The sequence below is a fragment of the Microcebus murinus genome, chromosome 18, assembly GCF_040939455.1.
Source record: "Microcebus murinus isolate Inina chromosome 18, M.murinus_Inina_mat1.0, whole genome shotgun sequence".
Lineage (NCBI taxonomy): Eukaryota > Metazoa > Chordata > Mammalia > Primates > Cheirogaleidae > Microcebus > Microcebus murinus.
In genome coordinates this window covers 24864092-24891812 of record NC_134121.1, presented here as the reverse complement: position 1 = coordinate 24891812, position 27721 = coordinate 24864092, and the positions used below count along the sequence as shown (strand labels likewise).

At 38.7% G+C, this 27721-nt stretch overlaps 1 protein-coding gene across 3 annotated transcripts in view; it reads left to right on the top strand.

Annotated features, from left to right (window-relative positions):
• The window catches only part of MYO1D (myosin ID), a 342717-nt gene that overhangs the window by 100880 nt on the left and 214116 nt on the right, over window positions 1-27721 (top strand). For 2 of the 3 annotated variants that reach the window (XM_012735561.3, XM_075994358.1), the window contains exons 6-14: window positions 1624-1719; window positions 4972-5088; window positions 5347-5550; window positions 9216-9361; window positions 9440-9554; window positions 12700-12870; window positions 17181-17251; window positions 20706-20780; window positions 25599-25731. In XM_012735561.3, coding sequence (XP_012591015.1) covers window positions 1624-1719; window positions 4972-5088; window positions 5347-5550; window positions 9216-9361; window positions 9440-9554; window positions 12700-12870; window positions 17181-17251; window positions 20706-20780; window positions 25599-25731 — 1128 coding nt within the window. Of the gene's footprint in view, window positions 1-1623; window positions 1720-4971; window positions 5089-5346; window positions 5551-9215; window positions 9362-9439; window positions 9555-12699; window positions 12871-17180; window positions 17252-20271; window positions 20678-20705; window positions 20781-25598; window positions 25732-27721 lie in introns of those variants that run through there. The other variant, XM_020281188.2, reaches the window with a different exon arrangement.

Sequence of the window (27721 nt, the reverse complement as noted above, 5' to 3'; positions counted from 1 at the left end):
TGAGTAATGCCCTGTTATGCAGTCACTTGATCATTTGCCTCAGTTGTGCAAGAAATGAATATTTGTATCTTGGGTTCTCCCCTGTTCTATGCCTCCCTTATCTCCATTGGCACCACAACACATTACACATGCATGCACACACCACACATGCTTCTTAAAAGATTGCTTGTCCAATCTCTTGCAAAGAGCTGGCAGGCGGTTAGCCAAGCAGGCGACTGTGTTGATTGAGCATCACCCATGTTTCCCTACAACATGGACAACAGTTTAATGACTATGAAAGCTTTTGAAATGGTACAATCTATAAATATGTTAAATTAATTTTGTTTTATTTTTAATTGAAGTTATTGTTCCTTATTTGGGAGTTCCAGAGATGGGAATACAAATTTAGTTTATTTTGCTCATATTTATAAAGCAGTATGATTACTTTAAAAAAATAACGAGGATTTATAAATTCAAGGGAGAATTGTCTTCTTTATCCCATCAAAGTTTAGAAAACAATTTGAATACCTCTTTTGGGAGTACTTTTTTAAGGCAAAATCTTTTAAATAGCCCTCCTGTTGACAAGTCTTTACACTCAAAGAACAAGTTTGATACATTATTTTAATTTCTTAAAGCCCAAAGCAATAAAAACCAAGGCTAACAAATAAGGTAGGTAAGCAATATTGTTTTGGATTTTTAAGAAGTAAAACTATAAAATGTGAAATTGATTTCCTTGTGTAAACTGTAAAGGTGATTGAACAGTGATGGTACAATTGAATACAAATCAGTCGTGTTTGGTTTCTTCTAGGTAACTGCTTTAGTAGGTATTACTCGTTTGCATATACAAGTTCTGGTATATTTAGTTCAAAAATCAATTTTAAAAAACTGATAATTATATCTTTTAACTAAATAGAAACACACTGTTTAATATAGGAGATTTAAACAAAATGCCTTCCAAAGATATGCCCTATCTAGCAATATTGTATTTGTGTTTTGTTAACAATTTGCCCTGTTTTAAATTAAGTGTTTTTTCTGCCAAATATAAAAAAGAGTTCTGTTTATTCCAACAACCCCCAGATTTTTCCTGGTGCTTTTCTCACTTGGATGAAAGTATTAAACTTTGTCTTTATTCAGCACTACAGTCATAGTTATCTAATTGTCCTTCTTTCCTGAGGTGTGCAGAATGATGAGGAAAAGCTGATTGTTTCCAGTGTGGGTCGGCATATGACTGTCTGCTGATACCTCTTACTTCCGTGGCAATGTTGGCTTTTTTAAAATTCTGAAACACAACTATTCCCTGCCTATAATGAGGCTGCTAAGCAAGCGACCAACACAGAATAGAGGATCCTATTTTACAAATGACCGTATTCAAAACTGGAACTTTTTATACCAGTTATTTTGTGAATGAGATGAGACTTTTTAAGAAATTTTCTTTGTGACTACATAGTATTCTCCATAACTAATGAAATTGAGCCATTTACCTTCAATGTTAAAAAAAAACAAAAAAAACTTCTTCAGATCTAGAAACAGGAAGACCTAAATGAATGAATCTCAGAAAATGAATAAAAGTTAGATTACCACTAAGTTAGACTATTGGGTTCCATATATATTTTGCCAATTTATTTCTAATTACATATTTTTCAGCTACTCCAAGGTGGTTCAGAGCAGATACTACGTTCTCTACATCTCCAGAAATCCCTTTCATCCTACAACTATATCCATGTGGGAGCTCAATTAAAGGTGAGAATTGCTCTTCGAGATATAGGATCAGACAATCAGAGAATCAGAAGGGACATTAAATAATTATCTGGTCAAGCCTGATGCCTTTAAGCAAATAAATGTTTCTTCTGTTCTATTTTTAAAATTCTCAGGGACAGAGATTCAATACATTATTGAGTCAACAACCTTGCTTAATAACCCATCACTATATTTTATCACCATCTGACAGAAAAGGTTTTTTTCCATGTTCAACATTTTCTTTTAATTTTTAATCCTATTCCTATTCCTTTTATTTTGACACTATAAAAATATTGATAGGACTAGGATGTGTACCCCCCAAGAAGAGGTCTTATGATTTGGCCAAAGACAAGTTAGTAAGAAAAAAGAAAATTAAAAGTGCTTTGATTTTCCATTCCCTGTTCTTTTTTCAAATGTTAATTTTGATGTATCCTAGAAATAGTTCTCTGACCCTTGAGGCATTTCGATTTGGCTTTCAAGATTTTCCATTTTTTCCCTTTGCCTTGCATGCAAGCGCTTGTGCACACATATGCAGGCACATTTTTGCTCTTTTATTTCTCGCTTTCTGCCAGTTATTTTACAGCTAATCCTAATGATGTAATACTATGTTGATGGTAGGTTATGAAAGGAGGAGGAAAGGGATATACACGCATAGAACATAATATCGAGGGATACAGATCACAATATTAGTTGTTTATTCTGAATGAGTGAGATTATGGATATTTGTGTTCTGCTTTTCCATATTTAGAAATGTCTCTATAATAAAACATGCATTGCTTTTGTAGATGAGAAAGAAAGAAAAGAAAAGGACTAGGAATAGGGTTAAAAATTAAAAGAAAACATTGGACATGGGGAAAAGAACTTCTTTCTTGTCAGACAATGACAAAATATAGTAATGGGTTATTAAGCAAGGTTGTTAATTCAATAATGATCATAGTGAAAGCCCAAAATAAAGATGAACCAAAAGGAAACAAAAATACACTAAATCTTACCATCCAGAGATAAGTGCTGATAATGATTTTTGTCTATATTTATAAATGGAATCATACAGTAAATCCCAATTAAATGAACCTTCTTTTATCATAATCTAATCACTAATATCTTCCCAAACAAATATAAATTAATATTGTAATTTTAATAACTATAAAATATTACACTGTATATATCTTAACTAGTCCTAATGTAGGAATCATGTACAATTAAGATATTTTGGGTTGCAGGTAAGAGAAGACTGGATTAAAAGTCTCCACAAACAAAAAGAAGTTTAATTATCTCACCTAACAAGAAACCCTGAGAAACCCCAGTTCCAGAATTGGTTAATTCTCTGCTTTAACAATGTTGTTAGGAATCCTGGTGTTTTTTGTTCATTTCCTCAACATAGCCACATTGAGTGGACTGGCTTGTCCTCTTAGGCTGGTTTCCTTCATGGTCCAAAAATGGCATCAGCAGTTCTAGAGTCACAAGTAGAGGAAATGTTTATGGCTTATGTCCCTTTACGTGCTAGGGAAACCCCCCAGAACCCTCCCTTCACCCATCCCCCACAAACACTTTCCCTCATGTCTTACTGATCAGAATGGTATCATGTGCCCGTGGCTAACTGCTCACTTGGTAAGGGTAATAAGACCACTGTGATTAATGGAGATTTACCTCTTGGGGCCAGCTGGAGGCCAATCATAAAGGACATATATACTTAGAGAAGAGTAAACAAGTCAGGGTTCTACCAGCAAGAAAGAAATGGGGTGGGGAATGGGAATGGCTGTTAGGTAAACAGTCAACAATTCCCCACAGCAGAACATTTAGATTTTTTTGTCCAGTTACTTTGCAGTTTCAACACAGTTGCAGGGGTTTGGGGAGTTTTTGTTTTTCGTTTTGAGACAGAATCTTGCTCTGTCGCCCCCGGTAGAGTGCAGTAGTGTCATCATAGCTCACTGCAACCTCAAACTCCTGGGCTAAAGTGATCCTACTGCCTAGGCCTCCTGAGTAGTTGGGACTAAACACTTGTGCCATTGCACCTGGCTACTTTTTTCTATTTTTAGTAGAGACAGAGTCTTGCTCTTGCTTAGGCTGGTCTTGAACTCCTGATCTCAAGCGATCCTGCCTCCTCCTCCTCCCAGAGTGTTAAGATTACAGGTGTGAGCCACCACACCTGGTCATGGTTGCAGTTTATAATAGTAATATCTGATATTTATTGAGTATTTTTTTATGTACTAAGTACTAAGGAGTTGCTTTATGTAAATTCTCATTCAATTCTCATAAATACCCCATAAAAAATATATTATTATGCACACTTTATCCATGAGGAAATTGAGGCTTAACAAGGTTAAGTATCTTGCCCAAGGTAAAAAACAAAACAAGACAAACCTGGTGGGTGGAGGAGCTTGTCTGGTTGTCTCCCGGACCCTAGCAGAACATGTTATCACCAGGCAGAGAGGTCCCCTCCTGGGCCTTTTCTTAGCAGACGAGCATCAGGCCAGGTCCCTGTGTCTAGACAAGAGGAGGAACTCACCAAGGAAGGGAGTAGTCAGGCCCTCTGTAGCTGCCACTTTGGGAAAACTAATACAAGCAGTTACCATTGCTTTATTGTGAATTTCTGTTTACACACTCATATTTCCAATGTGATAGCCACAGCTCCTTAAGGGCAGGTGATTCATCTTTGAATTCACTGTACCAGTTAGAAGATCCGACTTACCAGATGTTTACCCAGTGAGTGAAAAAGTGAAGGTCTAGTCCCAGACTATTTAACAGCTTGCTGAAACTCGGAGCTTTGCTTTTGGGGTCCTGTTTTTCCTCACCTGGGAAGTAAAACATCTGGTTATACAAGAGTGGGAGTGCTACTGCCAGCCTGTACAAGACGGATCGTGGAGCAAAGAGCCACAGATGGCTGGCAGTAGCTCCTATTGTCAGCGTTTCCATTTGTGATCTCACATCCCGTGCTGTTTCCTCCACTGAACATGATATGGCGACTGCTTCTCTGAGCCCACTCAGGACTTGCTCCCTCACTGAGAGTTCCAGAAAAGGGCACAGTGCTTCTTTTGGGTAATGGCTTTTACACAATGTGGGCTTTGTATTATATGCTGTATGATGTTTCCACTCCTGAAATCATTTTTATTTTCTCTGGATATTCATTGTCCCCTCAAGTGAATTACTGCAAAGGCATCAAGCCCTTGGCTAAACTTGAATTTAGTTTCATCACTGTTGGATTTTGATGCTCATGTAAAATATCTGTGACTTACCTTTTTCCATTTTCATCCCTAGTCTTCAATCAATGATGCTGCAGATTTCAAAGTAGTAGCTGATGCCATGAAAGTCATTGGCTTCAAACCTGAGGAGATTCAAACAGTGTATAAAATTTTGGCGACTATTCTTCACTTGGTGAGTAGGGACACCTCCCAGAACATATCATCTTCCTGTGGAGAAAGGAATGTAGTGAACATGTAACCTTACAATACATGAGCGAGCGATAACATTTATTCAAATCTGGAATAAAGATTACCTTTCACTTTAATGTAGCAAGATTGACTTAAAAAAATAGATACAAACAAGGTCACTTGAATTATATTTTAAATTGACACATATATCCCTGACACAATATTTCAGAATCTCTGTCTTGTCCTTTCACTTTTTATACAGGGAAATTTAAAATTTGTGGTAGACGGTGACACACCTCTTATTGAGAACGACAAGGTTGTATCTATCATAGCAGAATTGCTGTCTACTAAGACAGACATGGTTGAGAAAGCCCTCCTTTACCGGACGGTGGCTACTGGCCGCGACATCATTGACAAGCAGCACACCGAGCAAGAAGCCAGCTATGGCAGAGATGCCTTCGCCAAGGTGAGATTTTAACTCACCTTCTATCAGCCTGTCTGGTCGACCTGTCGATCCTAGTTGTGATTCGAGTGAGTGAAGTCCCGTGAGCATGTGCTCAGACATTCCTTGCAAGTAGGTTAAAGCGTTTAGAAACCATGGTGATGCATTTTGGCCATCACAGTCTCAGTAAAACCTCCTCATGCAAGCATCACTGCCAGGAAAGGTTCTGAGGGATGCAGACGCCGGCCGGCTGTGGAGCGGGCGAGGCTTCCTCTCCAGGGCCCCAGCGTGCTCCAGCCCTGTCAGGCCTTCCGTGTGGCGCTCAGTACTGCTTCACAGGAGACCCCTTTGGGACGACCGATGAGCTCTGATCCATTCTTTTATTTTTTAAGTTGACAAATAATAATTGTATAAATTTATGGGGTACAATGTGATGTTTTGATACATGTATACATTGCGGAATAATCAAATCAGGCTAATTTAGATTTGATTTGATTAGATTTGATTTGATTAGATTAGATTTCACCTCACATACTTATCATTTCTTTGTTAGAACATTTAAGATCCACTCCTTTAGCAATTTTGGAATATACGTTATTATTAACGGCAGTCACCACGCTGTCTGATGCTCGCCAGAACTTACTCCTTACTGCCCTTTCCCTGTCCCCCTCCCCTGCCCCTCCGGCCTCTGGTGACCACTGTTCTACTCTCTGCTTCTATGAGTTTGGCTTTTTTAGATTCCACATATAAGTGAGATCATGTGGTCAGGATTCTTATATCTTTGTGCTCCCAAAGCTGTTAGCTTTCACAGTGCCAGCCAGAGTGGAGAAGTTCTGAGGACACTTGCCCTCTCCTCAGATGTCTGGCACACTTTATCATGGGGGTTGTGAAAGGGATCTGCTTAGGGCTAAATTCTCAGTAACTCAGGGGAAAAAAAAAAAGTTTTCCACTTCTGGTTGATACTCTTCTAAACATACAAAATTAAATCTCATCCGAGTAGACTAGGGAAAGACATAAAAATATTTCTCCAGTGTCTCTAGTTCCCCCCCTTCCCCCAAACTCTGTACCTAAACAAAATGATTCTCAAATCTTTAAATATAAATAGGAAAACAATTCTCTTTCTGTGCCACAGAAATGCCTTTCTGTGAATTATGCTGTTTCACTCAGCATAATATCTATGTCCCATGTCTGTAGTGATAGTGTCTCAGTTTATGGAACCGTCTTCCTCTGGAGTCATTCACGGTGTTTCCATTTTTTGCCTCTATAAACAGCGTAGATATCTTTGCACATCTATCCTTACACACCAGCGTTCTTTCTTCCAGGAGTGAGCCTGCCCGGCCAAAGGCTACACTGATTTTTTTAAACTTTAAATTTACTGATTTTATGGCTGTACAGTTATATCTCCTTCTTACTTTAATTGTCATTACTGCTATTTTTGAGCATCTCTTCATATTTTTGTAAAGTTTTAAAATATATTCGAAGAATTGCCTGGGTATATATTTTGCAGGTTTTTCTTTGGGGCTATGACCTTTTTGTTGTCAGTTTCTATGAGTTTTTTAACTCATAGACTTTAACCCTTTGTGTTATCTGTGTGGCAAGTGTTGTATTTTCCCAAGTCTAACTGTTTGTTTTTGTTTTGCTGGTGCTTATTAGACTATTATCAACTCCATTTTTTTGCTCTTGTGAGTCTCAGGCTTGGTTTTTAGTCTGGGGAGGAATTTGAATTGATCCTAAATGCAATTGAGAGCTATTGAAGGATTTTGAGGGGAAGTTAAATCAAGTTTGAATTTTTAAATGATCACTTTGGCCTTAGTATGGAGAATCTTATGGGGAGTAGAGCAAGAGTGAAAGCAGAGAGACCAATTAAGGGGATATTTTATTAATCCAGTAGAGATGGCAGCTTGGACTAGTAAGGTAGCAGTGGAAATAGGGAGAGGAGAGTGATTTGAGATGGGCTGTGTTGAGAAAATAAAGTCCATGAGACCTGCTGTGTGAGGAGTAAGGGAATCAGGGATAATACCTTGACATGGTCGGGCTCCAGCCTGCCTCTCCTGCCTCATTTCATACCACATTCTTCATCCCAGGACATTAATCTTCTCTCAGGCCTCACAAGTTATCTTTATTCCCTTTTCCTTCTAGCCACAGGGCCTCTGCACATGCTGTTTCCTCTGCTTGGATTGCTTTTCTTTCCCTTCTTGCCGGGTTACCTCTTCCTTATCCTTCTGATCTCAGCCCAAGCATCACTTTCTCAGAGAAGCCTTCCTTGGCCTCCCTGAACACTCACTAGATCAAATTCCCCTGAGAGCCTATGCGTCTCTCCTTCGTGTGTATGCGTGCATGTGTGGGTGTAGTGATTTTTCCTTCGCTCTACTCTCTAAAGCTCCTTGGAGACATGTTTCCTTACTCCTGTATCTCCAACAAACTGTGCGTAGTAAGCACTCAGCAAATATTTGTTGAATGAATGAATTAATTACTTTGTTGAATGAATTAATTCCTGAGTATCTGGTGCCACTTCTTTATGGCTAAAAGTAGGGTAGGAACAGTTTTCAGACGTGGGAGGATGAGGAGCCCCAACAGCGTGTAAGTCTGAAGTGCCGTACGACATCTGGGAGTCGCTGTGAGGCAGATACTCTCGCATGTGAGTCAGGAGGTCTGGGTCCTGAGTCTGGGTTGAGAGAGTACATCTGGGAGTCATACTAGTATTATTTAATCCTGGGTGAGATGACTTAGAGGGTGTTAGAGGAGAGAAGAGGACCTGGAAGAACTCCAATTTTTGGCAGTCACGTAGAGAAGACCCTACCATCAAAAAGGAGCAGCCAGTGAAGAGGAAAATTAGGAAAGATAGTACCACGAATCCCAGAGAGGAGAACATTCCAGAACAGAGTGGGAAGCCAGGTCGAGCGATGCTGAGAAGTAGAGGAAGAGGTTCACATAGAGGTGCAAGGAAGTGTCTGTGTAGAGGTACTGGGGGTCTTTGATGATCCATTTCAATGGAGTAATAGGATGTAAGCAAAGACTGGAGTGGATTGAAGAGTAAAGGGGAAGTGAAGACTGGAGGCAGTGGGGATGGGGAAGAGAGTGGGCAGCTGGTGGGAGACGTTCCGGGAGGATTTTCTAAAGGTGTGACATTACAGAGCACATGTGTAAATGTGTGTTAGCCTGTGGCACCTTTGTCCTTGTGTGACTTGGCACGTATATCCCTGTGCATTGGATGTGTGTTTGATTCTCAAGGAATTTCAAACCTTGGCCTTTTGTCTCAGATATTTATATTCCATTCGATATCAATATTTATATTTATAGAGTTGATAGAGCTTTAATGGATCATAGGTATTAACTCACCAGTTCCCAACTTTTTATAGTTGGTGAAGTAACAATAAAGTAACAAAGTGGTTTATACAAGGGAGTATGCAAATTACTGATATTGCTGGGCATGGAAACATGCTTGGGGAATGTTGTTGGAATAAATGTAGTGACCGAAATAATCTTTTAAAAATTCAAATCATTTACTTTAGTTTTTCATATATCATGTAGTTTAACAGATGATCTACATTTCCATTTATAATTGTTTTGCTTAGGCTAATAACAGGCTAAATAGTAAGGAAAAGGTGGATAGGAATTTAAAACTTACTACAAATCCAAACAGAAGATTCCCAAATGGGCAAGAATTTAAGATGTTATTTTTCTCACAGGCAATATATGAGCGCCTTTTCTGTTGGATCGTTACTCGCATCAATGATATTATTGAGGTCAAGAACTATGACACGACAATCCATGGGAAAAACACTGTTATTGGTGTCTTGGATATCTATGGCTTTGAAATCTTTGACAACAACAGGTAAATTGGGTAGGATGCTTAAAACAATTATTACTTCCTGTTTATTTGTTTAAACATAATTTATTCCTTTTCTTTCAGCTTTGAACAATTCTGTATCAATTACTGCAACGAGAAACTGCAGCAACTATTTATCCAGCTGGTTCTGAAACAAGAACAAGAGGAGTACCAGCGGGAAGGGATCCCTTGGAAGCATGTGAGTGAACCCTTGTGGAAAATGTTTCCATGCATTGCACATATCATGGGTAATGTCAAATGTTATCATTTTGGGTATTTCTTGATCTTCTTGGATACTTAGAACATCTGAACCTTAGCTTTCCTTTTTGGGATATGTAAATACAATTTTCAGGGTTGTTAGGTGGGATTTCTCTAATTTGATAGACTTCTGTGTCAGTGCCCAGAAAATCCTGAGTTGCAGCAAGTAAACTTAACATTTTCACTTTGTGGCTGATATCGCATGGGCTTTCTGGTTCATATCCGTTTAGTAGAGTTTAATGTCATTTATAAGTTATTAAGTTTTGCCATAAATTGGCTGACCTTTGCTTTCAAATCTAGTTTCTTGTCTTTCCCTCTTTCCTTCTTTTCCTCTTTTCCTTTCTCCTCTACTTTGTAAACTAAATGGCATTTTATTATCTTCAGTTAATGTTGTTAATATCCTCTGAAACCTGGGCATTAAAACACTTGTCTTACCTTTCATCTCCATTTACTTTCCTTTGTATCACTTCAGTCATTATCTTTCCTCTGATGGCTCTGTGACTTTGATATTTGTCTGAGGCAAACTAGTCTGGTAGGATACAGCCAGAAGGTATGACTGGTCCAGGGTACAAACCACAGCTCTCTGTTTTGCACAAAACACAGATCACAGCTAAAAGGCATGGCTTGTTTGGCTTTCTTATTTCCTACGATTTGACCTCCTGCTTATAATAAGAATGAAACGTAATAATTTTTCTTTTAAGTTCATATTTTTAAACAATTTTGAGAATAGACTTGAAAAATGCAAAAACTCTTGAGTTTCTATAAGTTTGAGTTTATAAAACTGTTTTTATTCTCTTGCCAGACAATAGAAATAGTCAATATTTGGTTTTTAGTATCCAAAAATAGCAGCAAAACAGTTATTTGAAATGATATATTTAAATGACTTATATTCCTTTGTACCTTCCTATTTTCTATCTCCTTTCATTCAGAAAAAAATAGACAATGATATACAATAGCTTTCCTGTCTCAAATTGCCTTCCATCATATGTTAAATATTAGAAAACCATTAAGAATTTTGTTCAAGTATATTAGCATGAATTTCACCTATTTACAAATAAACCAAAGAGTTACTTTTATAATAGAATTATCTACAGTTGGATTTAAATAGTGAACTGTCACAGCACAATTAAAATGTAATTCAATTCAGTTAAGTTTATATGATGCTTTCCAGTAGTGAATCTGTGTATAATATACAGTATAACTGAAGCTTAGATTTTTCATAGCAAATTCAATCATAAAATTTGTTATTCAGATGTGATTCGGAGGTACTGGTCAAAAATATCCTTTACCAATCAGAGTATTGAATTTCATAGGCAATTGAAAAGTAACAATTATAGTAGTATATTCTAAACATCTGAAAAATGGAAAAAATTTTAGCTAACTAAACCAAGAAATATGTGTCCTAGCAGGAACAGAAGGCTAATTCCAAGGTAACAGTTACTGACTACCTGCCGATTCTCCCAAAATTATGATCTCTATTCTGGGTATTTCCTTTTAAAATCCCAGACTTCTATGCAATGATTTAAAGATAATAATAAAATTATAGAAAATTTTAAACATACATAAGAAGAGAAATCATAGTCTAATAGCCTCTATGTGCCTGTTGACCCACTTTCCTGTGTCATCTGTACCCTACTTCCCACTCCCAGATTATTTTGAGGCAAATCTCAGACATCACATTTTATTTCATCTGTAAATATTTCCAAGTATTTCTCTAAAAGATGAAGACTTTTACAAAAACTATAATCACAATACCATTATCACACCTAAAAAAATTAACAAAAATTCCTTAATATCATCAAATATCCAGACAATATTCACATTTCATATTTCCTCAACTGTCTTGTAGTTATTGTTGTTTTACAGTTTGAATTTGGATCCAAATAAGATTGTTACATTACAGTTGGTTGTTAGGTCTCTCAAATATCTATAGATTTTCTCCTCTGTCTCTTACTTTTTTCTTTTGTCTTTGTAGTCTTTTGTTGAAAAGAATGAGTCTTCCATAAGACAGACGGCGTTGAAAGTATAATTTTAAAAAACAAAATAAAAATTAAAAAAAGAATGAGTCATTTGTTCTCTGGAGTTTCCCACAGCCTGGATTTTGCTAATTGCATTCCTGAGGTGTCATTTAATATGTTTCTCTGTTCCTGGTGTGTCCTGTATGTTGATTGTTAGATCTAGAGTCTCTACTGGATTCACTATCCATTTTTTTTCCACAGTCCCATTTCATACACTGTGTGTACACTTCTATCAAGAGGTTCATAATAGCTGGTTATCTCTCTGATTCATTCACTTTTAAAAGCGTTTGATGCTGTACAAATCACTTTAACTATTAAGAACTTGACACTCAAGCACAAAGCTGTTGTATTTGGAGTGGGAATGAGAGATGAGAGCCACATGTCCCTAAGCCACCTATTACATCTCCCCTGGCTCCCTGTATTCCTTAAGAAACCTCCTGGGTAGCCAGGTGTGATGGTGCACGCCTGTACTTCTAGCTAATCAGGAGGCTGAGGTGGGAGGGTTGCTGAGGCTAGGAGTTTGAGGTTACAGTGAGCTATGATTGCACCACTGCAGTTGAGCATGAGCAACAGAGTGAGACCCTGTCTCTAAAAACAAAAGAGAGAGAGAGAGAGAGAGAGAAAAGAAAGAGAGAAAGGAAAGAGAGAAAGAAAGAAAAAGGAAAGAAGAGGAGAGGAAAGGAGAGGGTTTGTTGATACTTCATGGGAGCTGGGTCTTATGATTAAGGACAAACAGATTGGTATGAAGGAGTAGGGTTGAGTGTGGGATATGGAGACTGGATTAAAACAAGAACTAGTGATAGGAGAAATGTTGTCTATCTTATGATTTATGCCCTGGACTGTACTCATCACAGGCAAAGTGTTTCATTATATAAAGTTAACAAAGATATTTAAAAGTAAACCTCTGTTAGATATGTGCTCATTTTAGTGTAAGACCTCACAATTGTTATTCACATATTTGACAGGAAGGAAGCTTTACCTAAACCCCTGATACAAATGCAGACATCAGTGTTTTACCTGTCCTGGTCACTGTTCTCTTTGGAATTACTTCCTTGCTGTGTCCCACAGATTGACTACTTCAACAATCAGATCATTGTGGACCTTGTGGAGCAACAGCACAAAGGGATCATTGCAATCCTAGATGACGCATGCATGAATGTTGGCAAAGTCACCGATGAAATGTTCCTTGAAGCGCTTAACAGTAAACTGGGCAAACATGGTCATTTTTCCAGCCGAAAGGTAATGTGTCTGACAACACTTTCCTCTCCTTTTGATGTGTGAGATTTTCCTCATTGTGGGACAGATTTAAATGACTTTATATGTTGGGTTAAAAGAATATCTACTTAAATAACAAAGAAAGGCCATAAACATCTATTGAATGATTTGTTACTGTGGATAAATTTTGCCTCTCTGGTTTTTAGTATGATGAGATTGGTAAAATCATGTCATCCAGGAGAGGGAGCTCCAGACTATCCAATTCACTAGAAATAGGAAAAATGAGCATGAGTCTTTAGAAAGCATGATGTCATTTATAACCAATAGGTGCAGAGTCCTTGTTCATGTGCTAGAATTTTACTCCTGCATCTGATAATTCTGGCATGGAAAATAGCTTTTGTCCTTGACTTTTTACTGTAATCCTCAGTTACAAAATGTGTGTGCTCTACCATAGTTTTTTAGACTATGTTACTTTCTAAAAAACAGAGACATCCTACTTGTAATTCTAGTTATTACAGGGAAACTCATTCATTATATAAGTGGGTATCCTTTTAACTCCCCATTTTTCACAATCTAAAAATGTCACAAACAGATCACGTTTCTGTAATAATTGGTGGCAATTGTGGTTATCAAACCTTTGTGCTGTGTCTTGCGTGTAGTATGTTTGCCATTAGTATCTGTTCAAGGAATTTGTGTTAAAAGAGGGGCACATCATTATCACCCCTGAGACTTCCCTACAAATACAGTCTTGTCTAGCAACCATAAGCTGAAGGGAAAACAGGCCCCCTGCTCCTTCACATCCATAAAGAAAGGGATGAACATTTCTGCTCCTTCATAATTCCATAAAAATCTATGACACACTGCCATTTTGGGGGGCACAAATCTATTTTCTAACTTTGTCTCTCTGAAATTATGTAATCAGAATAGGGAAATTCTACAATTAACTATGTAAAGCCCAACTTATCAAGAAATAGATTACTGGATGATGTTTATTTCAGGCCAGTTATTTCTGAAATATTCTCCTTGATCTGTTACTGAGGATTGACTTGTCACCTGCACTGAGTTGGTTTTCAGATGCTACAGTCTGACCTTTCATTTTAGGGTTCTGGGTTAGAGGGATTCTTGCAGTCACTCCCCATTTATACCACAAATACCTAATAAACACCTCTCATTTTCCAGGTGCAATCCTAGGTGCTGGGGACAGAGTAGTAAGCAGCAAAGTTAGAAGCAACCTAAATAATTTAGCAGTGGCATGATTACACAAGCAAATGTCCTGCCACTGAAGGATAGTTTATAAGTGCCCTTTGTAGTCACAATTCAAGTTTTGGAGACTCGCCTAGCATTGTGCCTACCAAATGGTGGACACTCAATCAGTGTTTGTAAAGTTAGAATTGAATTGCTCACAATCATACCAAATAAATCATATTTACATCTTCATTTAAATAAATAGCTATGAGTCTCACATAAGAAATCAAATCTACCTCATTTTGATATCTTTACCATGGCCATTTATAGACCTGAACTAAGTTTATCAACAAAATATTTTGAAATATAATCTCATTCTTATGGGTAACTGTGCATACTACTTTTAAGTACTGGCTATGCATTCGATAGGAAATGCTAATGCTAAACAGTAATTTATCTGTGGAGATGGGCTTTTTCCTTCTAGTTTTAAATTGTGGGAGCCCAGGTTTCCCACCTCTTAGACCAAGTGGCTCTTTCTTTTGGCATTCCTGGGGCAAGTACTGAGATGGGGATTTTTAAGGTGTGTCTTTGTCTGGGATTTTTGCCTAATGAAGGAAAGAAATGAAATGACCAAGCTGTTAGGACATTTTAACCACTATGAACCTTTTTGTTAAATAATGCTATTAATACTACCCTGTATGTTGAGTCAGCCATCATCATTTCCTGCTGGTTACTGATTACCTAGATAAATTGGCATATTAAATAAGAGGCTTCTGGCCTGTAACAGTTATTTTATTTGGAGGCTAAACTGTTTCTTATGCATTAGAGTTACCATAGAGATATGCAAACAATCCAAGAAAACATAAAATTATTATTTAAAATATTATTAACATAAAAAGTTAAATGATATATACATAACTATTATTACAAAACAAAGAAAAAATCTAAAACCTTTATTGTTCAGATCAGTTAAGACTTTATAGTACCCAAATGTAAGAATATTTCATAGGTATAGACATCTCTTGGATCCTTTTCCTTTGTGGGAGGGTTTATAAATAAAAGGGTTTTGTAGAAGGAGTCAATAAGAGGGCAGGAAAGGGGAATGAATTTTGAAGATCCCTCTGTGTGTCAGACGCTTTGGTTTCCATAGTTCGATTAACCCTCGGAACAACTCTCTGGGGAGACAGAATGAATAGATAGTAGAGCCAAGATTTGAACCTTGGAAGTCTTACTTTAATTTCCTGTAATTACTCACTTGTCAAATAAATAGACTAATTATTCCCTTAGCAATCTGGTTATCAGCATAGAACCCACCATCCTGGTTGGAATTGTCATCTAACATTAGAAACTAAGTGGGTTTTGGCGTGTAACTGCACTCAGTACTTTGTGGATTCTTAGATGTCTGCTTAAGAGCCTGTAGGACACCGGGTGATCCTTCACAGGGCAGACAAAGAAGTCCAGGTGCTTCTGTAACAAGGAATGTGGTAGGAAGTTATGGAGACCTCCAGGGCCATTTGAAAAGTGCCTTTCTGGCTGGGCACGGTGGCTCAAGCCTGTAATCCTAGCACCCTGGGAGGCCAAGGTGGGCGGATTGCTCGAGGTCAGGAGTTCAGAACCAGCCTGAACAAGAGCGAGACCCCATCTCTACTATAAATAGAAAGAAATTAATTGGTCAGCTAATATATATAGAAAAAATTAGCCAGGCATGGTGGCGCATGCCTGTAGTCCCAGCTACTCGGGAGGCTGAGGCAGAAGGATTGCTTGAGCCTAGAAGTTTGAGGTTGCTGTGAGTTAGGCTGACGCCATGGCACTCACACCCAGGCAACAAAGTGAGACTTTGTCTCAAAAAAAAAAAAGTGCCTTTCTGTAAACTATTCTTCTTCAGAGAGAAACAGCTGCAGAAGGTTGATCTTCTGTGAAGTGATCAGACCTGAACTGGAGTCCCAGCTTAGCAGACAGATGGGTCAGGGTACAGTGTACACAGGAGAACACAGGCATTATATTCAGTTCCAGGAGTCCTTCCCAGGACTACCACTTACTAGCTGTGTGATCTTGGGCCAATTACTTAACCTCTTTGAGCTTCAGTTTCCATGTATGTAAAGGAGAAGTTGTAATACATACCTTAAATATTGGTTGTGAGGATTGAGTGAGATGTATATACCAAGCAGATAGTAAGCCTTCAGTATGGTCCTCCTTAAATGGAACTTGGAGGAGAAAGAAACAGTCAGGGTAGGCTGGGCTGTGTTAAGATAATAGCCAAGATTTAAGTGTCATAAGATAGTAGAAGTCTATTTCTATCTCAGAGATCCAGACTTTTTCCATCTTTTGGCTTTTCCACCCCCTAGGGCAGCAGTCCCCAACCTTTTTGGCACCAGGGACTGGTTTCATGGAAGACAGTTTTTCCACGGATGGGGGTGAAGGGATAGTTTCAGGATGGATCAAGCACATTATATTATGCAGCCAGACCTCTCTGCTAATGATAATCTGTATTTGTAGCCTCTCCCAGCACTAACATTACCACCTCAGCTCTACCTCTGATCATCAGGCATTAGATTCTCATAAGGAGCTCGCAACCCAGACGTCTGTGCAGTTTACAGTAGGGTTCAGGCTCCTATCTAATGCCCCTGTTGATCTGATAAGAGGTGGAGCTTACGCAGTGATACTAGCGATGGGGAGTGGCTGTAAATACAGATGAAGCTTCACTTGCTGCCACTCACCTCTTGCTGTGTGGCCTGGTTCTTAACAGGCCACAGACTGGTACCGGTCCATGGCCCAAGGGTTGAGGACTGCAGCCTTAGAGATTATCCTCTAAATCCAAGTAGCTAGAGGGAGGCGGAAAGAAAGCACAGAGAAGGATCATCCACTTCTTATCACCTTTGGCCTAGAGCAGCCACACTTCACTTCCATTGTCCAGAACTTGGTTACTTGGCCGTATCTCCCTGCAAGAGTGGTCAGGAAATGTAGTCTAGCTGTATGGATTTCTAGTGAAAGTTCACAGTCTTTACCATATAAGCCATATATTTAAATCAAGCCCCACACGATGTGATTTCATGATTTGTGACATTATTATCATCTTATATTAAGTTAGAATATATTTTTAGGAAAGCAAAAATGTCTGTTTCAAAATAATCTCCTTCTTAATTTCTCAGATCTGTGCCTCAGACAAAATTCTGGAGTTTGATCGAGATTTTCGAATTCGACATTATGCAGGTGATGTGGTGTGAGTATCTTACTTTGGTACCTAACATGATGATTTGCATGCATCCTCACTTCAGAAAACATAACCAGGGAAAATATAAATTGGTTTTTTATTCATTTGCATTTTTTTCAATCATTTGGTATGTTAATGTATTTTAATTTGTTCATTTAAAAAAAATTGGCATGACTTTATTTACTCTTTGCTTTCCACCCATTTCTCGAGCACACACTATGTGCCCATGCACAGACCCCAGCATAGCCGGCACTCAGTAAAAATCAATTGATGGGTCAGTAAGTCATGGAAATATGTTAAGAACTGCGATAAAAAGGTGAACGAGATGGTCTTTGCCCTGAAGAAGTTGACAGTTTAGTAGAGGATACAAGCGGGCACATGACTAGTCATTATATTGGAGATAGGAAAGGTACTGAACCAGAGAGGCACAAGGCATGGTGGGAGCACGGAGGAGGAGGAGTTAGCCCAGCAGGAGGAGTAGAGCAGAGAGGTCTTGCTGGAGGCAGAGAGATCCAGGTTGAGTCCTAAAAGTAGAAGAGGGTTCGTCAGGGGAATGGATTAGGAAGAGGGGTCAAATGAGAGAGAGCATTCCAAAAAGAAAGAGCAGGCGTAAAGAGACCAGTAGGTGAGAATTACCCCTATGTACGAAGAACAATAAGTAGTTGGGTGACTACATAAGCAAAAACCAATTTCACTATATTATTTCCCAAATATTATTTGAAAAAGTAAAAATTCTCACAAGCCATATTTTTATTAAAATACAGCAAAAGTAGAAATTCACAAGAAAGTATAACTAAGAAATATAACTACTTTACTCTGTTATGTTCCAAGGGCTGCTTTAACTAATTACCACAAATTGGCGGCTTAAAACAACAGAAACTTATTCTTTCACAGTCCTGGAGGCCAGAAGTTCAAAATCAAAGTGTCAACAGGGCCAGACCCCTTCTGGAGGCTCCTCTAGAGGAGAATGTGTTCCTTACTTTTTCCAGCCTCCGGTGGCTCTGGACGCTCCTAGGCTGTGGCCTCATCACTACAACCTCTGCCTCCGTGGTCACGTTGCCGCCGCCTCTTCTGTGTGTCTGTGTTAAATCTCCTTCTGCCTCTATCTTAAAAAGACACTGGGGATGGCGTTTAGGAGACCATCTGAATATCGTAGGATGAGCCTTTCCTCTCAGGATCCATAACATAACCACATCTTTTACCATATAAAGTAACGTTCCCAGGTTCCAGGGAATTTGACGTGGATATCTTTTGTTGGGGGGCATTTTTTGCTTACTGTATTGAGTATGCTTTCACTGTCCATGAGCACTGCTCTTCATCATTTTGTTGTTTAAAGTACACTTTTCCTTATTTTTTACACTAGGAATTCTTTCCATGTAACCTATTAAGAAGAGATTATACAAACAAACAAAAAAAGCAAATGATCATTTCTATAAATGCTGAAAAGACATTTGAGGAAATTCTAATAGCTGTTCCTGATTTAAATTCAAATTCTAGAATCATAAAATAATATGGCTCAAAATTATCATCCCATCTGTCAAACTAACCATTAGTGCTGGAATGGCACCATTTTCTACTTTTTCTGGTCCTGTTCCCAGGTTCCAGAATACTAAAGAGGCAAGATGCAATGCCATACAGATATCTCCCTCTGAAAATCCAAGCCTCATTTGCAGGGTACTTTCATACAACTTGGAATGGCACAAATGCAGAGCTGGACAGGGGCTTTCAACATCATGTAGGCCAGCCTCTTTGTTTTGCAGATGAAGAAATTTATGCAGAATGAATTAAATTCTTACCCTAGCTCACATAGCAAGTGTGTGGAAGAACTGAGATATTGATAATAACTAGATTTCTGGACTCTTGAGTCCAGAACTCCACCTAACCCCTTTGAAGGATATTCAATGCCTCAAACTTCCCCTCTCTCCTTAAGCCCTTCAATTATTTTCTGGATCTTTACTGAGTATCTTCTGAGTACACTACTTTATAAGATGTGGTCACTGCCTACAAAGAGCTCTCCAAGTAAGAGGCATGCACGTATATGTGGTTATATGTGTATTTATTTATATGTATGCAAACACATATATACACATACATAGACAATAAAAAATGGTCTAAAATAATTGCCATATGAGTAATAACAAGTGTGGCTAGAATTTAGAGTAAGTATATGCTATAATACTTCTAGCTGCGTGTGATAAACCCAGGAGGCCAATGCTGGTCTTTGGTTGCTAGGAATTATTTTTATAGGAATAAGTGGGAAGAGTGCTAAAAAATATTCAGGAAATAGCAACTAGGTCCATTTGATTGGACTGTATCCTTTTTTGTAGCACAGAGAATTAGAAATGCCTGGAAAAGTAGCTTAAGATCAAATTACAATGAATCTTGAAAGCCAAAATTGGACGTTGAAGTTCGAATTGTGTGGGTCAGACAACAAATTAAGAAAGAGTGAGGTGACTTCAAGGATTCAGTCAAAAGTAACCTGAAAGTATTAAGAAGACCTAAGTTGGGCCAGGCAAGGAAATAATTTTGGATGTGGTGACCTTAAAGTGCTTATGGACAGCACAACCTGAAGGAGCTTTCTTGCAGAATTAGATTTGTAAGTCAAGGAGTCAGGTTAGAGATCTGGAGGTTGCCTACATTGATGTGATTGTCAAGGAAGAAAAAAGAGAGCAGAACCATAAGGCACAGCTGTGTCTAGAGTTACTATTTGCTCACCTTCTTACCTCTCAATCACCCAGAGTCCCTGATTACTCTTATACCCTCACCCCTGAATTTACTCCTCCTGGAGTCCGTGCTAGTCACTGGAGCGGAACGGCTCCTTTTCCCACCCTTCTCACAACTGCCGTCTTAGCTGGACTTTCCAGACCATACTTATCTCCCTTCCTCTGAACCATGAATGCTAGCCTCCCCGTTTTTGCTCCAGAACTCCCTGCATGTGCCTGCTTCCATCCCTCCATTCAGTTGGTTTCCCCGTGTGATCCGCTTGCCTTTTTCTCCTCTGCTTATCCAATTCTTACCATCCTTTGCAGTTCTTCTTGGATTCTTTTATCCTACCCTGAACACTGAGTGAACCTTAGGCAAGTCACTTGACCTCCCTACGGATGAAACTGTTAGTTCCTGTATGTTGCTGTTTTGCTTTTATCTTAGGAATGCTGGATGATAAATACAGCTATCTTTTTAAAAGTCGTCTTCTTAAGGTAAGCAATAAACCAGTAGAAAATGATGATCTTAGTCATAATGATGATACTGATGCTTGCTCTCCTTCTGAAGAATAGAAACAAAGTCCCTTCTATTTAGTAGGTAAATTTGGTATCTTTTAACATAGAACAAGGTAGACACTATCAGCTTTTTAGATGATTGATTATGTAACTAACAGTGGAAAGGCTTGTAGACTCCTAGAAAAGCTTAAATGTGGTTCTTTCTTGGTGAATGATGCATGTTTTCTGTGTTTTTTCCTTATTAGCTATTCTGTCATTGGTTTTATTGACAAAAATAAAGACACTTTGTTCCAAGATTTCAAGCGCCTTATGTATAACAGGTAAGATTAAAATGTTATTAATCATCTCTACATTAAGCTCTTTGACACATAAATTACATAATATATATGAACAGGATTATTTTTATGTGATAATATAAAGAGTTTCTGGCAGATGTTCTAATTCTGCTTTATTATACTTAGTAACTAAAATAGGATGTGACTTTATGATTATAACATCTATAAACTTAGGGCAGGAACCTACTACTACCATGATTTCCTTCCATTTTCCTTGAGTTGCCTTGGTTTCTCTGTTCACTGCTGCCAGCCTTCTGGCACCCCTGCCAGTACTCTTAGCTGTCCCCAGGCCAGGCCAGCAGTGGTGGAAGAAGCGTCAGGTGACCTCTGGCCCAGCTGAAAGCTTTGCGCTTGCAGATTCCCACAGTAATGTATTTGCCCTCCACATAAGAAATCACTCTCACATCAGAGTGGTATCTAGTGTCAGTGAAGACTGATCATGACTGAGCAGATAGAATCTTCTCGCAAACCAACAAAAGATGAAAAAGTTGTGGCAAAATAAGACCAGGCAAATGATAGCAAGTTTAAACCCAGTATGCACCCTTTGGAAAGAAGGTGCATGAGAAGAAGGAGGATTCTTGGCCAGCTTCTTATAGGTTAGAGAACTGTAGTAACTCATTTATTAAGTCTACTTAGTCATTTGGTCAGTAGGTTATCAAAAATGTATTGAATGCCTTTGAGCCTTACATTTTTCTATGCTGTGGGCTACAGCGATGAAAAAAAAATTTAGACACAGTCCTTGCCCTCGTGGAGCTTATAGTCAAGTGGAGGACAATTAATAGACAAAGAAACAACTTTTAGGTAGTGACAGGTGCTGTGCCGAAAAATAAAGTAGGTAAGAGATCAAAGGGTGCAAGTGAGGAAGGGAAGGGGAGGGGTTACAGATAGGGCAGTCAGAACAGGCCTCTTGCTAGAGGTGACGTTTGAGCAGAGACTAGATGAAGTGAGGAGGGAGCCATGCAGGTTTCTAGAGGAAAAGCATTCCAGGCAGAGAGAATAGCTAGTGCCAAGGCTCTAAGGTGGTAGTGAGCTTGAGTGTATTGACAGCAAGGACAGCAAAAAGGCCAGTATGGCTAAAAACAGAGTGAGGGATGGGGAAAGTACAGGCAATGAATTTACAGAGGTAGGCAGAGCCTGGATCATAGAGTCTATGGGCCCAGGGAAGGAAAACTAGGAAGGGAAGCCACTGGAATTTATGATGTGATGTGATTTATATTTTAAAGCTACCACTGGTGCTGCTATGTAAAGCGTATACTGTAAAGGGCAAGGGGGAAACAGGCCAGGTAGGAGGCCAGATTAGTAATCTAGACTGAGACTTGGGTGGTAGTGACAGAGATGATGAAAGTGGTGACATTGGGTGATATTTTGAAAGTGGAGTCAATGGAATTTGCTGGTAAATCGGATGTGTGGTGTGAGAGAAAGACAGAAATCAAAGCTGATGCCTGAGCCTGATGTGGGAAGACAAGAAGAAAAGCCGGTGGGTGGAAATGAAGAGTTTTATTGTGGATGTGTTATGTGTGAGGTTCGTATTGGACACCCAGGTGAAATTACCAAATGGACAATTGCACGTCTGCGTCCGGGTCATGGGGAAAGCTGGGACTAGAGATAAGAATTTATGGTCATCAGTATATTGATTGTATTTAAAGCCACAGACTGGATGAGAGTATCTAGGGAGTGAGCATAGAGTACAAAATAAGTAAGTATTAATAAAAGAGAGAAGAGGTTAAAAGACTAATCCTAGAGATACTCCAACATTTAGGGTCAAGCAAGGAAGGAGGAACTGCCAAAGGAAACTGAGAGCATGCCAGTGAGGTAGGAAGAAAACCAAGAATCCAGTGTCATAGAGGCCAAGGCAAGAAAAAATGCTTTAAGAAGGTAAAAACAATAAACTATGTCAAATCTTGTCAAAAGCAGGAGTAATGTGAGGACCAAGCCTGACCATTGGATTTGCTAACATCAGGGTCGGTTGAACTCTTGACAAAGCTGGTTTCCATGGAGCATTGAAGACAAATGCCTGATTGACGTGGGCTCAAGAAAATACAGGAAATGAGAATGTAGTGACACCACGTTTAAATGATGCTTTCAAGACGTTTTACTGCCAAATGGTTCATCTGCGTGGATGTTGAATCCACTGAGAATGATGAAAGTTACAGAGACATAGAACTGAGAGGGGATCCATGCAAGAACTAGGCATGGGGAAAGGGACTTAGGAAGAAATTTCAGTGTTTAATTTATCAGGTAATGTACACCCATTTTGAGGGACAAATGACTCAAGTTAGAAAAACAGCCTCATCTGGACAATGGCAATGTCAGGGTGGGTTGGCAGCCTGTGTACCAGGGGTACTCAGACTTTTTAAACAGGGGGCCAGTTCACTGTCCCTCAGACCGTCGGAGGGCCATTGGAGAGTGCAGCGCACATTCCACACATGCGCACTGTGGGCCCGGGACTGGTCGGCTGCTAAGCACGACAGGCAGCAGCGGCAGAAACACCCAATGGGCCTGATAAATAACCTTGGCAGGCTGCATGTGGCCCTCAGGCCATAGTTTGAGGACCCCTGCTGTGTACCAAGAGGCTGCACAAGATAATATATGTATATATATGAATAATAATTCACCTTCATGAATTGATCACATCCCAGAGGTTGAGCTCACTGAGAACAGCTCTGCCTTTCAGTGGTAGACTAATATAACCCAAACTCACAGGACCAATGTAGAAACAAAACAACATGTGGATTCATTTCCAGTGAGAAATCTAACACTAACATGGAATGGAATATAGTTGTCCCATAGTATCCATGGGGATTGGTTTCCAGGACCCCCCATGGATACCAAAATCCACGGATTCCCAAGTCCCTTATATAAAATGACATAGTATTTGCATATAACCTATGCACATCCCCCTGTATACTTTAAATCAATCTCCAGATTACTTACAGTACCTAATACAATGTAAGTGCTGTATAGGAGGGGGGAAGGGAGCAAGCAGGTGGCATACCAGGTGTACAGACGTTTCTTCATACTACTTTCTTGTTAGCCAGAGAAGATCTACCCTTATCTAGTCTACATACTGGGTTTCTGGATGAGCTTCCCTTTTCAGAAAAGGATTCTAGCAATAAAAATGTTTGAAAATTATTTTGTTAATATTACATTCATGACCTGCTGGTCTGAGAGTTCTTTCTCTTTAAAACGGCTGTATGTTTCGGTTTGGATTCATTTCATATCAATTCTACTGTTTAACATATGGTCTTAGTTCATTCATTTCCAACCTTCCCCCCTCCTCCATTTGTAATGAAGTCTGGGAATAGTCTCCAAATATGGCCAATAGCAGTGAGTAAGGTGGAAAAGGAATTTGGGATAGAAACTGCGTAGACCAAAAGCCAATGATCCTCATTCTTTTTGGCGTGCATCAGAATTGTCAAAGCACACAAAGTACTACTTTCTGGAAATTGTATTCAGTAAGTGTTAGAAAGGCATCCAAGTACCATGTGCACTATAAGTTGAGAGCTGTTGCCTTAAATTATATTTCTGCTAAAGATGAGAATGGAAAAGTTAAGGAAAAACAATATACATTTACAAGGTTATTTTTATTGATGATATAAGGTGTATGATTGGAAAATCATAGAATAGGACTATAAAATGGGGAAAGTAGGTCCACAAGCCACAACTCATTGCAGCGTTTTATCGCCACCTTTGACGGCAGTTGGCGCTGCTAGCTGGTGAAGGCGAGGGTAGGAGTGTTGCTCTGTCTGCATTCGCAGAGCCAGCCGGTCCTCATGTCACCGTTCATCTTCTTCGCTCTGCTGCCGTCCGTCCCTTCATCTTGCAGCTGTCATTTAGAGCACCTGTGTACAGAAACTTACTAGGTGCTTTGGGCAGCCAACTCAATTTCCTCACTTTCATACAGGGGAAAGGAAGTGGGTGAAATGATGGGAATAATCAGCACGATTAGCATGAATGCCCATGTTAAATCTTTTCTCTTTTCAGCCCTCAGTGTTTTAAGAAAAAAATTTCTGACAAGAGAAAGGTTTCCAGGAAGCAAGCAACAGTTCAAGTTCCAATTACTTTTAAAATCAAAAGCACCCAAAATGAAACAGGAAGAAAATCATAGTTGAGATCACTACACGTTTTTAAAAATATCTCCATAGAGCCAAATAATGGATGTACAATTTTTAACATGAAAATTGGCCTGAAATATATTTTTAGATTTGGATTGCAGCAGTGTATCATATCAATAAAATATTGTAGCTGCCAATGCTGCCTACAAACATGTTCATAAATTCAACTGCAGTAAAGGGATTTACTAGGAGACAGTGGAAAATGGTTATTTTATTTTCCTATCTGATTTTTAGAGAGAGCTGGCTTTTATAGTGTTACCTATTCTGTATGAATATTTGTTTTAATTAGAAAATGTTTTCACTTTCATGTTTTCTTCCATGACGTTAAGGATCATTTTCCTACTAGTGGTTTGTCCTCGTCTTTAACATCACAAAAACTAATTGGTTTATGTATATGTGGTAAGAGCCATGTTAACTATTTGAGGGTCCTAGGTAATAATAATAATAGAGATGTCACTTTAAAAGAATTTTTAAAATGTACTCTAGTTGGAAAAATCTCAATTTTGGGTGCAGTATATGTCATTACACTTTCAGCATAATTTTCCGGATGGAATCATTTTTTCAATTAGGCCTTGTGAGTTCAGTCTGTAGTCCAATTATGATTCTCAGGATACAGTTCAGCAGGATTGCTTAGCAGTTCTTATTCAGCTTATTTGAATGTAACACTTACTCTTTCTGTGCTCCTCAGTTCCAATCCTGTGCTGAAGAATATGTGGCCCGAAGGCAAACTGAGCATTACAGAGGTGACCAAGCGACCCCTGACTGCCGCTACCCTGTTTAAGAATTCTATGATTGCTTTAGTAGACAACCTTGCATCAAAGGTAATTATTTCCTTTTCTAGATATCCATTTTCTATTTGACTTTCTGCAAAGAATAGGTATCAGGGTGTTTTTTCTGCAGTGGAAGGTGAATGTGGTATTTTAGTGCATAGTGGAAAATCATAAGCTTTGTGCATCTGTGTTTGAGATGTGTCAGTGATGTGGAGCAAAGTCTGCTGTAAGACTCTGTAGGCAAACAAGTTGGTTCCTATAGCTCTATGAAGAATTTAATTACCTTTCTGGGCATTTTTTTCCTGTTTTTCAAGTAATGATAAAAACGTCCCCATTGGATAGTCTCCTAAATAGACCTCTCCAGGCAGAACCATGAGCTCAAAGTCTTTGTATTGAGGAGTAGCTCTGTTCTGAAGTATCTCTGGTGGTGGTTTTCATTGTTGTTTTGTTGTTTAACTGTATGTAATACATGCCTATAGTATTTGCACTGGAAAAAACTTTTTGTTGTTGTTGTTTTTTTTTTAAATTAGGTTTTCCACTTTGAGTAGCATTTTGTAAACTAAAATGAATTGAGATTGAAAAAATATATAAATATGCATTTTAATTAATAGATTCCCTCTCAACACCTCTTGACATAGAGAATGTAGATATGATTTACTTTTTAGGTAATCTACTTAATTAAATTGAAGAATACATATGTATTTAAAGTGAATGTTATAATACAATTTTTATACCTGCTTTTTTTTTTTTTTGAACTTGCCTGGGTGAAATAATTGCTTGTGCCCCAGATGAATGTGTTTATTAAATCTGACCTTTTATTCCTATGGTCATGGTCAAGGGAAAAATCTCAGATTCAGAAAATCATGTAAGGTATAGCATGCCTGGCAGAATGAACTTCAGCCTTGTGCTGAAACAGGGCCTGGCCTAAATAAGTAAACAAAAACATTAATTGAATTATGAAATGTACCATCCATATATTGGTTTTGGATACAAAATAACCAGAGAGTTTTTTGTTTTTTATTTTTTGAGACAGAGTCTCACTTTGTTGCCCAGGCTAGAGTGAGTGCCATGGCGTCAGCCTAGCTCACAGCAACCTCAAACTCCTGGGCTCAAGCAATCCTTCTGCCTCAGCCTCCTGAGTAGCTGGGACTACAGGCATGTGCCACTATGCCCAGCTAATTTTTTCTATATATATTAGTTGGCCAATTAATTTCTTTCTATTTATAGTAGAGGCAGGGTTTCACTCTTGCTCAGGCTGGTTTCGAACTCCTGACCTTGAGCAATCGGCCTGCCTTGACCTCCCAGAGTGCTAGGATTACAGGCATGAGCCACTATGCCTGGCCTTGACCAGAGAGTTTTAAGAGGAATTTTAGTATATAAGTATTGTCCTGTAGGCCGTTTTAAATGGTTGAAATATAAAGATATATTATTGACAGTTATTTCTGCTTTTTATTGTTCCTTTGGGAGCTAATACTACTTGATAACTTTAGTCTGTTTTTTTTTTCTTAACCAAATTTCTAGTCTTAACTGCTGCTGTTGACAAGTTTGATAAATTAGGCAGCATTCTGGGGCTTGTTATTTTTAGTTTCTTCATTTTTATCTTTCTCTTCTGGTGCTTTCCTATGGTTTCTTCTTCATTGTCTTTTTTTTTTAAATCAACTTTCTCTCTAAGAATTTAAATCTATACCGTTTCTTGTTACTTTGCTATGGATAAATTAGGCAAATGCCACAGGAACACATCTGTTCAGTAGCTTTCTATTCCTTTTTGTCAGTATTTTTTGGCCTCAAGTGGCAGCAAATAAGCAAAATTTGTTGGCTTGTATAATCAAATCTGTAGAAGGGCAGGCGTGAGGACACTAGTACTGAGGACTGGAATGCTATTAGGACTCTTTACTCTTGTATTTCCTCTTCTCTCTGTATGTCAGCTGCAGCTTGCTTTGTCCAGCAAAAAAAAAGTGACCCTGGAAGGGAGGCATGTGACACAAGAAACAGAGTTGAACATGGAATTTTATGAAATATGTTTATTTAAGTAACTAGATTT